Source organism: Peromyscus maniculatus, chromosome 5 (genome assembly GCF_049852395.1).
Source record: "Peromyscus maniculatus bairdii isolate BWxNUB_F1_BW_parent chromosome 5, HU_Pman_BW_mat_3.1, whole genome shotgun sequence".
Taxonomy (NCBI): domain Eukaryota; kingdom Metazoa; phylum Chordata; class Mammalia; order Rodentia; family Cricetidae; genus Peromyscus; species Peromyscus maniculatus.
The window spans coordinates 101,104,480-101,118,052 of record NC_134856.1 but is presented as its reverse complement, the minus strand read 5'-3'; the positions used below and the strand labels follow the sequence as shown (position 1 = coordinate 101,118,052).

The window sequence follows — 13,573 nt, the reverse complement described above, 5'->3', positions numbered from 1 at the left end:
CCTGTGGATACCCAAGAGGGCCCTGATATGTAGGTCATAGGTTTTATCTCACAGTTCAAGAACACTAACTATTCCAATGAACATAAACATTTTGTGAAGGATAAAAGGTAAATCTAGAATCTTTTTCCTACAGGTACTTAGAAAGGAGCTCATTGAACAGAGACAATAGGCAGGAAGTAGACCTTGTACTATACCACCCGTAGGTTAGGGAACCAAGGTCCATAGCCATGACTAAATACTGAGGAGCTTTAGAGTTGTAGGCATCACCATGTTCTGCAACCTTCTAGACCATGATACCACAAGTTTAGAGAACATTCAAGGCTTAGCATATCTGTGCTATTTATGAGCTTGCAATCATAATTCAATAAAGAGGAAAAGACTCCCTGAAACTAAAGATTGTCCTCCCAATCGGTAAATTGTTTTGGAATAGAATATTTAACTATGTAAAGATGTGTTGCATTTGTTTGTGTTGCAGAATAATTGTTTAACTGTGTAAAGATGTGTTGCTGTTTCCACCTTTCCTGACTAAGGCACAAGATTGGTCTAATAAAAAGCTGAATTGCTAATAGCTAGGCACTAGAGGGATAGGCAGGGCTGGTGGGCAGAAAGAATAAGTAGGACAAGGAATCTAGGCTGGAGAGAGAATGAGGGAGAAAAAAAGGGAGACACCTGTACCAGAAAGTTGGTATTGTCAGGCAACCAGACACAAAGGAAGCAGGAGAGTAGGACATACAGAATGAAAGAAAGGTAAAAAGCTCCGAGGCAAAAATGTAGATAAGAGAAACAGGTTAAATTAAGTCATAAGAACTAGTGGGACATTTCTAAGATAAGGCTGAGCATTCATAACTAATAGTAAGTCTCCGTGTCATGATTTGGGGGCTGGCGGTCCAAGAAAGCCAGCTACAGTAAATCATCTCATACTTATTATTCATAGATCCAGGACCATTGCCTACAAAACAAGCAAAGCAATGTCCACCAGAAACAAGTTGGCACCGGCCTTGACGGTGTTTATCTCCTCCTCCTCCTCCTCCTTCTCTTCTACATGAATGTGCCGAAATAATTGCATATACACACATACACAAACAACTAATTAAATGTGAGGATTTCTAATGTGATCAAACCTTTTAGAGACAAAATAATCTTGTTATATGTGTGACATCTGAGAATTTTATGATTCACTTTTATTTTGAGTTTCTGATAGTTCAAGATAATAACCCCTACTCTGAAAACATCCATGAAAGCTAGCTGAGTTGGAGTGTACTGCTTGGCACAAAGGAGTTTTGTATGGGTACTAAATTAGAGGGTGAGTCAGCTCTAATCCAGTGTCTTGACTGGGTGCCAAGGGGCCACATATGCCCCTGAAGAGCCCTTCAATATATGAGCTGAAATCTGATTTCACTAAAGAGAAACTGTTTCTAAAATTGGAACATGTTAATTGGAATCTCCTTTGCATAGTTAAATATCTAAATGGTGGAAGATGTCATTACAAGGCCAATATTTACAGTTGATTCTATACTCTATATTACAGTTCTTATTTATGCTCAATGAATATAGGCAAAGAGCAAGAGGCATTGTGGTGGTTTGAAAAAAAAAATAGCCACAAAAAAGTGGCACCATTAAGAGGTGTGGCTTTTTTGGAGTAGGTATGGCCTTGTTGGAGGAAGTGGATCACTGTGTGGGTGGGCTTTGATGTCTCATATATGTTCAAGCCACTTCCAGTGTCTTAGACCACTTCCTGTTGCCTGTGACATAAGATGTAGGACATTCAGCTTCTTTTCTAGTATCATGTCTGCATACATGCCACCATGCTCCCCAGCATGATGATTATGGACTAAACCTCTGAAACTGTAAACTACCACCTCAACTAAATGCTTTTCCTTTATAACAGTTGCTGTGGTCATGGTGTCTCTTTACAGTAATAGAAACCCTAAGATAGGCATGGCATATATGCTGAATCCTATGTTTACCTCATTCCTACTCACACTCTATATGCCCAAAGCCTTCAGTCGAAGATCTTAGCTTAATATCAACCTTCTTTTTTTTTTTTTTTGGTTTTTTCGAGACAGGGTTTCTCAGTGTAGCTTTGCGCCTTTCCTGGAGCTCACTTGGTAGCCCAGGCTGGCCTCGAACTCACAGAGATCCGCCTGGCTCTGCCGCCCGAGTGCTGGGATTAAAGGCGTGCGCCACCACGCCCGGCTCAATATCAACCTTCTTAACCCAAGGATTCCCAACACTCTTCCTCTAGGTTAGTTCCCTATACACCAAACTGTTTTACCTTGCAGAAATTTTTATTAAGATTTTCATAAATAATTATGGACTTCCTTATATGTGCAAAGATTTAGCTTTTTTCCATCTCCTGCTATTCTGTATGTATGAGGACAATTTGTTGACTGCTTTGTTTCAAATACAGGCATAACCTGCAGAAAGTCCAGGTCCAGATGCAAACCACACACGAAATAATTGTCACAATAAGGCAAGTGACATAAGATTTTCATTTTTCAATGCATACAAAAATTATGTTCACATAGTATGTTATTATTATGTATAAAAATTAATATCTATACCATAACTTACATTTTCTTCATTTATTAAAATACAACAAACTCATCTGTCGTCTTAATGCAATTACCACAAACATTTAATTTAATAATAATAATTATGATGATGATGATGATAAGATGTATCTGTTTCTAGCAAGTGCCTTTCAAATATTAGATTCTTAACAAACACCTCCAACTTGAGTAAAGGATTTTGCCTGATTGATTGATTGCATAAACATAACATCCTGTACTGGAAAGGAATTAAATACCATCACAAGATTCATTTATTCAAGGGCAATGAGCATTTCATTAAATTAAAGATAGGAAAAACACATATATGTTTATTAATACATCTCATTCTCTTATATTCAAGCTTCTCCACTCATTAAATAGGTGCTCAACTAAATAATTGTATCAGAATAAGATAAAAATGACTAAGATGGTGAGTTTCTGAATTTTAAGTGTTTTAAGTAATGTTGAGGTAATCAAAACAGATAGATGCTTATGGAGTAACAATTATTTCAAAACTAAGAGCTTATTCATGGCTTCACACAGCTTTCCAAATCAGAGATGTTTTTCAAATGTGTTCAGGAAGTAAAACTCCAGCTAAGGAGAATACTTAAATTTAGACTGTGAATCAATAAGAATGCAGGTTCGGCATTTTCCTGTTAAAAGGCAGCCCACCAATGGCAGGCTCCTAAGTGGCGATTATTAGCACTTTAATTCTGCATGGTACCATATATGTGGATATGTTATATGTACAGCCATTATAATCTTTTACAAGTGGGTTTCTTGAACCCTGTGATGCCTGCATTTTTATCCTGTGATGTTAAACATTATTAAGAATGTTGAGAAAGCTGTACTTATGCCATAGGAAGTTTTATAACTTCATTCCCTACACAGAAACCTTTCAGCCCACCTACTTTCTTCAAAGTTCTTTCTACTCAAATGGTTCCTATTATAAGTGTCTAGAAATTTCAAAATTGCATTTGAATAATTACATAGAAATTTCCACTTTAAGAAGTGAGAAAAATACATAAATTTTAAAAATATATGTTCCCATACCTAGCCTTTCCTTTTCAAGGTACTTTAAAATATTATTTTATGTAAAACTTAATGACATGTATATATATATATATACATGTGTATGTATATAGTCATATACATGCTTGCTTTGCATATAAACATACACAGCTCCCAAAGTTGGTCATGTTACAAAGCATAATGGTCACATTCACTATTGTTTAAACTTAACTTCCTGTAGTCTTAATTCTCAACTCTACTTATTCAGGAAAAAGAAAGATGCATGGGCATATGACTTTGTGTGAAAAAAAATCAAAAGACACCTTACTCAAACAAAGATGTCCTTTTAAATGTTATTTTTCATTTTTATAATTTTGAATTCTATCAGAGTGTAGGAAATTGTCTTAAGAGAGGATGTCCTGGTCTGGTTTGTGAGTCTATAATAGAATACCTAAAGATATATAATTTATTAATGCACAGAGATTTCTCTAACACGGTTCCAAATTTTAAGATGTTTAGGCAGAGGAGCCAGCACATGACCATAGCCTTCATCCCCTATAATCTTGCAGCAGAAGGATGATGTTCAAGAAAGAACAAGAGATCACTCAGCAGCCACAAGCCCTAGTAGATTATCGTTCATCCATCCCTGAGACTTATGTCTCTCATGACCTAAGCTCCTCCCCAGACCCCTCCTCACGATTCTCTTATCTAAGGATTAAGTTTCTAATACATGCTTTTTGGTGGACAGTCAATTCTCTGAAGGAGGTAAAAACCTGTAACACATGAAGTAAGCAAGAACAAAGCCTTGGGGAAATTTTAAAGGGAAATCATGGTATGTCTCAGAAACTGAGTCTTTTTAGTGCCCTAAACATAACCACAGCCATACTAGCTATTCTTCTTCAGACAAGACTCTTAGACTCACAGAAAGAATATTCTAGGCAAACAAGTACACACATACATGTGCACACATGCACATAAAAACTATTCTTATGTCTAATAATAAACCTAAATGTTACCACCAACAAAGGAAGAATTCCCAGAAAGCTCACATGCCACATTCCTAGGCATGTGCTAGGAGACAACATTCCTTTTCTTCTTTCATTCAGTTGACATTAGGAGCCTGTCTGGCTGACTTATAAAATGGAAACTCCACACAGTTCAACCCAATAATTACAAAGTTTCCATCATAGAAGGGACATATAAGAATTATTATAGATTGAATGATACCTTCATAGAAGAGCAAAGGAAACAATCAGCAAAATCCTTAGGGTAATTTAAAAAAATCAGAACAAGCATGGTGTTTAAGTCTCCTTTAGGGTGATATATTTACTGCTTGGCATGGTGGCATATGTAGGGGAGAAAATAATCACAAAATATGACAACAGGTTAATATATTTATATACAAAGAGATTTCATAAAACAAGAAAAATACAAGCCATGCAACGAAAAGACAAGTAACAGACTTCAAGAAACAAGTCCCTAAAGGAAATAAACAAAATTGCCAATAAGTAATTGGCAACTGAGGAATAGGCCCTCTTAGCAGAATCAACACCGAGGGAATTAGAAACCTTGAGCACAAAAGGACAAAGAACTAGAAAAACAAGAGGACGGATCAGTGTCTAGAATGACATAAACCACTCAGCAACTTGATCTGGAGGCACCGTGCAGATATCCATACGCAGATACTCACCAACTGAGTTTGTTACCATTTTTGTTATAGCATGTGATGGGGAAGGGGGAATAAGGAGATGAGTGCAAATGACTTGAGTCCTTATCTATCACTATCAAATATGTATGGGTGGTTAAGCCCATATTGAGCTGTAGAAACATAATTTTAAGAAATCTTGTCATTAGTATAAATTGCTTCTATGAAGCAAAGCTAGAGATTGAGGAGGACAGGACAGACACAGCTAAGTACTTCTTACTAATATTTATTTTGCTAAAGCAATAAATACATTAATTTGATGAGAATTTTAAATATTAAATGGTTAGTGATTAAATATGTGGTTATTTACATAACCCTAAGAAGGAAAAGGTCCCTTAGGGATCCTTCAGTGACAGCTTTTATTCTGATAGCCTAGCACCTTCTGCTCTAAACTTCCTTCTTCCACTTTGGGTCCACATAGTTCAAGGAGCCTCTCAATCCCCCAGTTATTTTAGCAATGGTGTATGACTCGGGCCCAATCCAACTATGATATTGGTCTTTAAGTTAATAGGAAGTTTTCTCTTTTAGAGATAGATCCACTGAGGCCAGTGAGTACTACTCCCCACCCCACCCCACCCCCCAAAAAAACTGTATGGCAATTCTTAAGGAAAAGCATGTGCTTTTCTGGAGCCACCAAGAGAAGTAAGTAGAAAGACACTTGAGCCCTGATTCCATGGAGGCCTCAAGTTTGTCTGGTCCTAATCGAAGTAGGCAGTACCATGGAGCACAATGGGCAAGCACTGGACTGCTCAGGTGCAAATCAGATTTGCAATGAGTTAATTGCATCATCAACCTTTTCGTCATCTACAAAATTGGACTAGTAAAGGTCCCTGAGTTAATTAAATAATTTAATATGTATAATGCACATAGACATATACATGCATTTATGTATGTACAAGAATGCATAGGCATATAGCTTAATACTTACATGTTAATATGGTAAAATCATTTAAATATCTATGTGTAAGATTCAAATGAAGTTATTATCTAGTTTTATTGTAAGTTATTAAATTCCTTTTTTCTTTAAGCTGGTTTGAGTTTTCTGATAGTTGACAGAATCCTGACTTATTCACTCAAAAGAAAAGCCATGCAACCCAACTGATAAATGTATGCATCTTAACATAAACACAAAGACTATCATTATCATAAAAATAACTTTTTAAAAGTAAACAGAAAAGCCTTAAAATTAGTAGCATTGTTACCCCTACATATAACAAAATGGAGACACTGTAGTTAAGGAGTAAAAACAGGAATTTTCATAAATTGAAAATAAATGGGTATGTAACAGTTCTGTTTTCAAAGAATAAACAAGTGACATTAATAATAAACTACTTTTCCCCATGATACAGCTAAATTTATTACTTAGAGTTGGCTAGTGTCCGATTGACTGCTGGAAAGGAAAAAAAAGGTATAAATAGTCAGGAAGCAATTCAGCCATAATAAAAATATGCGTAATTATTTTTAGAAATTGACCTAAGGTCATAATTAAAATTGTGGGCAAATATTCTTCCTAGTATTACTGGCTTGCATTTATGTAAAGAAACACTGAGAAATGAATATCCAAAAGCAGAATTCATTCGTCTGTATGCTCCAATATTATATTCAGTCATTTTATGTGCTGATGTAGAATATGAACATGGATAGAAGTCATTTCACCATTATTAAGTGAAATAAATAGGTTAGCCAGCTGTCCAGTGTAACCCTGTTCCGTTGTATAAATGTAGGCACCTGTATGTGGAAAGTCTAGCAGACTACATATCAGATGATAGTAAAATCTCTGCACTCCATCTTAGCCACAAGGCAGAGAAATGAAGATAGTAAAATCTCTAGAGGGCAGAACTGAGATTCCTAACCTGTTGGGTTTAGTTCTTGTTTACATGTCTATTTAATTCTTCCTTCAGTGAACTTTGACTGACTTTCAGTAAGAAAAATATCATATTTTTTTAAATTTGTAGAAATCTGTAAGTCTCCTCTAAGGGTAATTTCAGTTAGGCATTTGCAGCCAAATTGTGCTCAAGCCACTAGAAGCCGAGCTGAGAAGAAAATCAACCTTTTTAAAATACAATCTGCTTTATCCAAGGGTCTGATGAACATGTGTGTTAGGCAGTTGGTGAAATGGAGAGTCTGCATTGGGAAGGAAGAGACCAAGGAAGCAGAAAGAGGGGACCAACTGGAAAATTTCAACCAGCACCGTTGCCAGCTAGGCTTTGCTGGGCGCCTGCTGCCCCTTGTGCCAACCACACTCCAGTGCTGCCCAGGTTCAAAGGCAGGACAGAACCCTCCTCTCAGCCTCTTGGTATCTGAATTCCCTGCACTAGGACAGCAAGTACAGTGCATAAGCAATGGTCTCAGGGAAGAAAATAAGAGAACTAAAGCCCAGTGAAAGGACCCTTGAACTCCCAGTTATAGAGGAGTGGACCCTATCAACAACTGCCAGCATACCATGCATTTAGCCTTAAACATGAAGAAATGCATTTTCAACAGTTCATACTGGTTAGGATGCTCTGTCATAAAAGATTGCAATCTCCTTCATTCATTTGGAACATATTAACAGCTGGTGACCTAGATTAATATGTGAAAAGGCAGACCATATCACAAAATTACTTCACAGATGGAAAGCCGACTCAGTGAAAGGCCTCAGACGAAAGATTCAAGTGATTATTTTAGGGGAGGGGTAACTACAAGTGGGTGAAATGAAATGGGGAAAAATGATGACAACGTCTTGTCCAAATCTCGAGGATGGCAAACATCTGACATCTGGCTATTTTCTGGACACACACCGAGGGGGTGGAAGGGGACAAGTCGTCTGGCTAATTCAGCTTCTGAGGGAGTGGCAGGAGGATCCTGGAGTTCAGGGTGAGCTTCAGTAGATATTAAAAGCAATACAATCCTCTTATAGCACCGGGAGGGTGCATGTGTGCAGGGTTGGGGGGGGGGCGGGGGAGAAGGAGGGACTATAAGCAACCACTGAGCCTGGGGACCAACAGAGTTCAGTGCTTCCCGGCTGAGCTCTGGGGATAGCTCGAACTGGGGGCAGCTTGAACTTGGGTAAGTGCTATCAAAGTCAGAAACATGGAAAATCTGATTTCCAGAAAGACAGGAAACACCAGATACCCTCATCCCAGGAACAGAAATTAATGTCATGTGAAGCAAATGCAGTTCGATTGACCCCAGGATCACCAGCCCAGGTTCATGCTCAAATACTACGTTCAAGATCCAATATAAAATGCCTTTCGCTCAGGACAAGTGAAGACCTCAAAGGGGTCAGATATAGCAATCAGGGAAGCTGAGGAGCCCAGTGCCTGTAAAATACGACCCCCCGCGCCCCGCCCACTGCCCAGAACTGGACTTGCTATGGATCTGGGTTGAGTTTGTGCACATCCCTTGGGAAAAGCCATAATTTACAATGGCTAATTTACTCCGGAGCTTGCAAAATAACTGCGATCCCAGCCCCTCTGATAGGAGTGGGTTTTGTTTTGCTTCTTCTTAAGCAGAGAAACAAGTATTTTGTGCAGAGATGTGCAAAGCAGAACTCTGAGGTTGGGGTTATTTATTTTTGACCTTCCAGAGGGCATTGGCTTCAAAAAGGACACGGATTCATAGGGGAAAGTGTGCATTCTCTGGAACTCCAGTTGAGCACTGTACGAAGGTGTTGGTTGTTTATTATCCGTCCCATTGGTCCATGCACATCTGGATATCTTCTCTGCTTAAGTCGTTCGTTTCGACCTCACTCAAATAGCCACAACACCCCCACCCAGGAAGATGGGATGCGACAATCTCCCTCTCGCATCTGCAGCCACGGACGCCTGAACTGCGTGCGGGAGAGCCTGAGCTCGGGAGGTGCGGGCACGGAGAGATGGAGGAGCCAAGGGATGCAGTCCTCTCGGGGTGCAGCCAAAGAGCAGCTGCACCTGCCACCCCTAGTCCCCGGAGGCGTGCCCAGGATAGTGGTCACCCTGAGCGGGCTCCCGTGGTCTGGCGCACTCCCTGCCTAGGGGGCCGGGAGTCTGCGGGTCGCTGGCGTACCCACTGCACGGCCATGCCCACGCTGTCTGAATGGATGCTGCCCAGCTGCAATCACCGGGCGCAGAGACAGGGACTCCTCCACCCTACTCCCGCCCGGGCTCCGCAGCTCGCCGCACCTGGACCCGCGGCCCTGCAGCGCGCAGCCTGCTGGAGGCCAGCACCGCCATCGGCGCCAGCACTGCCTCTCGCCACCTGCCCCGCAGCCCGCCGCCCTCTGCTGACCTTTTCCTGCGCGCGGTTGAGCCGCTTCTGCACGTTCTTGGCGAAGATGCCGGTCTTGATGTCGGCCATGGCTGCTGCGGTCCGCGGAGCTGGAAGAGCAGAGCGCGCAGCGGGCAGGCAGCGGCGCGGAGGAGCCTAGGAAGAGGAGGAGGAGGAGCGGGAGGAGGAGCAGCAGAGGCGTGAGGAGCAGAGGAGGCAACGGGTGAGGGAGGGGCGCGGCGGCGGGACCGGCTTAAAGAGATAGAGAGGAGGTGCGGCCACTAGGGGTGACACAGCCAGGAGTGAGGTGCAGTGAAAGAGAGATAGGAAGCCAAAACGCCAAGCGTCCACTGTGATGGAGGAGAAGGTCTAGAGATCTAGAGGTGATAAAAAACGAAAGACTTATCGCAGTCCCGGGGCCTGGAGACAGCTTGGGAGGCGGAGGGGGTAGGAGTAGGGGTACCTCTAACAGGTTTGCATCAAGGAGAGTCAAAAGGCCTTGCTTCTGTCTCCCAATTAAGGAACGTGAGGGGTGGGGGTCCGCAAGGGGGCTGACTGGAAAGTCCCTGCAAGACAGAAGAGGTAGAAGAAGGATCACTGTAACATTTAAAATTGAATACAAGGGTTGGGAGTGGGGAGCCCAGAAGAGAAGGGTCAACTCTTACACACAGGTGCGGCCCCTTGTCAGCGCTCAAATTCCTGCACGGCAGACACTCTGGCACAAAAGTTTTCCCAAGAAATAGTGCAGTGAGAAGAGCAGACAGGACTTTTGGGTCTCCAGGTCAACCGAGGCCTCCTTAAAAACCTTCTGACAGTTTTGCTTGTTTTGTTGGTTTTGAATCAAGGTCTCTCCGTCATCATGCCAACTACTGCCAACTGCCTCGAGCAAGAAGGTAGACATGTGTAGTTGGTTATAACAAAAGTTATATTTTATTATGCTGATGATCATCACACAAGGTTCACACTCTAAATTCCTAACTACTGTCCTGAGCCTATCTCCCCAATACACCTGATCACCTATACACCGTATCTTAGCTGAAGGTCAGGTCCAGTCTCTAACAGAAGTCTCTGATTCGAGTGTCAGGATCCCAGGGCGGGGAATCTCCAGGGCAAATCAAGGTGGTATCTCTCCAGATGTGCAGAGCAGAGTAATGCTCTTGGTCATAGCTTACACACTGTTCAGTGGGCATCATGGGGTTGTGGGCATCATGGAGTTCTAGGCCTGTATGTATCTGGTTATATTGAGTGAGTGATGTCACAGGGTCACAGGGTTCTGGTTATCTGGGTACAGTGGGGTTCCTGACTAAGCTGTTTTTACATGCCTAAAAGGCTTTTTTTTTTTTTTTTTTTTTTTTTTTTTTTTTTTTTTTTACTATGCTCATTACACTGGTTGTCCTGGAACTTGCTCTGTAGACCACGCTGAATTCAAACTCACAGAGATCTGCCTTCCTCTGCCTCCTGAGTGGTGGGATTAAAGATGGTCCTTTTTGACACTCTTTACAGGAAGATGTGGTCCTCGGTGAGCCTGGCAACAGCTAGGCAAAAGGAGAGCTCAGAAGGCTCTGATGAAGGACAAACTATTCATTTTCAGGCTTCATTTAGAGTTGGAGTAGAGAAAGGTAGGTGGCAGCCAACCATCGCAAGTCAGAGGTTGGCCAAAACACGTGAGTATCCTGCTCCTCCTCTGGAGCTGTAGGTGTCCCCTCCCTCAAACCAATTCCTAATGTTACTCTTCTGTGGGCTATAGCTCCAGTCTCTTGATTTTGGGATGATGCTATTGCTACTTTAATGCATAAGATGTGGCCTAAGGCCAGGGTGACAGCTGAAGGACTCAGCTTTGAAAAGGTAGATAGGCTCTACACTCTGCAGAACCCTCTACGGCCAAATATGAAACTCAACTACACCGATATTAAAATTAAATAAAAACAAACAATGACTGTGGAGGGACCACATGGGAAGGGAGGGGTTTTGAGTACATTGGCGAAGGAAAACACAGATATCCCAATTTTCCAACCAATCCCCTGGCTGAATATAGCCACACAGACACATTACCACACCCTGCAGAAGAGCTGTCCACTGGATCCTAGTCCAGAATACAGAATTGTAAATAAACACCATTGTTTCATAAACAGTAAGCACCTTGGAAAACTAATCTGTTCTAATAGCTCTCCCTAGGATTGTCTGTCCAATTTGCCTGGTAATAAATGGATTCCCAGGATGTAAGGCTCTTGGTGCTAAAACTGGGAGGTGTTGGATAAAGCAAGATGAGTTGGCCAACCTGTTTCGGGTATCCCACATAAACAGAAGTTTACCTTACAGAGAAATGAGGAGAAAGCTGATTCTTGCCCCTGGTCAATATTCAGTGAAAAAGACAATTCAAAACCTAGAAATTTCAGTCAGTTTTCTCTAGTGAAGGAAAAGAGATTCAGAACCTCAGCTCTGCCCTGAGCTTTTGACTGTGAGAATGCAAGCTTAAGAATGGTAGAGTAGATCAGAATGTACTGGAGTTTATTAGTTCATGATCAGTCTTACAGAAACAATGCCTGGACCCCCTCTGCTCTGATAATGAGTAAGCTTCAATGCCCTCTGGTAGACACCAATGTCCTTTCCTTATAAACATGGGAGAGGCATCCTATTTGGGAGATTTCCTTTTTCCCAAGCTGTTAGCCTGCAACAGAACCACCCTTTGTCTCTCTTGCAGTTATCTCCCAACCATAATTTTGGAACTCAGCTTACATCTCCTGAAATAAAATTGCAAGTGATTATCATTTCTTACTATTTGGGTGCCCGATTCTAGTTCTGTAGCAGAAGTCTTGTCAGTTCTTGGTAATTCCATCTGAAAGGCATGCTAGGCATGTCAAACAGTTGTTAGGTGCAAACTTATCACAATTTACCACTTGAGAGGTAAATGGGTACCTATTTGCAAGTTGCCATAGGGCTCATTCTAGGCAGTCTAGAATGCTGACCAAGCACTTTAGATGGTACTTAATAGGTGTTTTGTAAAGAGTTGTTAAAAATCCCACTAGACTGGATCGTGAGTATCTATGAAGTCAGGCATTGTGGCAGGGGTCAGAGACACTCTTTCAGAACCCTAAGCCTGAGATTCTGGAATTGTTTCCCAGTTTCTCATTAAAAAACCTTTACATCTGATCCTGCCCCTCTGTCACTCTCTGTTGGTTTGATGTTCCTGTCTGTGGCAGAACAATTCTGGAATGATATTGGGGACATGCCTTGCTTTAGGAGGTACCTGTCAGTGGGACTGGAGCTTTGATAGATTTCTTGCCCTTCAGTAGTCATTTTCCCAAAAGATATCACAACTGCAGATGCTCAGACCATTGGTGGCACAGATTCAGGGCCTTGGCCAGGGCAATTTGCAATGGTGGCACTTGCCTCCAAGTTGGGAAGACAGATAGCTTTGATGCTTTTGCGAGCTCATCTCTGGGACTTTCTCCTGTCTCTCTGGCCTTTTTCTTCTATGGTTGCATTTACATTTAAGCATCACATCTGGTCCATTGGGGGCTTTGTGGTTCCTCTGCAAGATGATTGGGTCCTCAGAAGCAGGGTGTAAAATAAGGAAGGTGGGCATGTCAATGTCATTGGCTCTCCCTCGGTTCTGAGACCCCTGACAGCTCTGTCTGTGTAATGTTGTAGTGTGACTGGGGAGGGTGCACCAGCTCTTTTTGATGTGCAACTATTTATGTAGACTTTGAAATGGGAGTTTATAGGGAAAGCATAGTAGTTAGACTCCTCTATTAGAAATATAAGAAGCAAGCCTGGTAATTCATTCCTCTTGAGTACAGCACTAACAGCATGAGCCTGACTCCATGAGGATGTCTACATTGTTTGTTGGGTTTCAGGCATTGTTTCTGCTATTTTTCCTAAGTATCTATTTTTCCCTCTCCTTTCCTCTTATTCCGTCTCTGCTTCTCTCTCTCTCTCTCTCTCTCTCTCTCTCTCTCTCTCTCTCTCTCTCTCTCTCTCTCTTCTTTTTCCACTCTGCACTTCTGACATCACATCTATATGGCTGAAAAGGTAATGTAGTCCCTTTTACAGCTGTGTGTCCTATAAATAGATACTG

General features: G+C 41.7%; 1 protein-coding gene across 3 annotated transcripts in view; it reads right to left on the bottom strand.

Moving 5' to 3' along the window:
* The window catches only part of Amph (amphiphysin), a 197,148-nt gene extending 187,476 nt beyond the window's left edge, over window positions 1-9,672 (bottom strand). For 2 of the 3 annotated variants that reach the window (XM_006988904.4, XM_006988906.4), the window contains exon 1: window positions 9,517-9,671. In XM_006988904.4, coding sequence (XP_006988966.1) covers window positions 9,517-9,585 — 69 coding nt within the window. In that variant the 5' untranslated portion in view covers window positions 9,586-9,671. Of the gene's footprint in view, window positions 1-9,516 lie in introns of all 3 variants that reach the window. The other variant, XM_076572966.1, reaches the window with a different exon arrangement.
* Window positions 9,673-13,573: the final 3,901 nt, after the last annotated feature.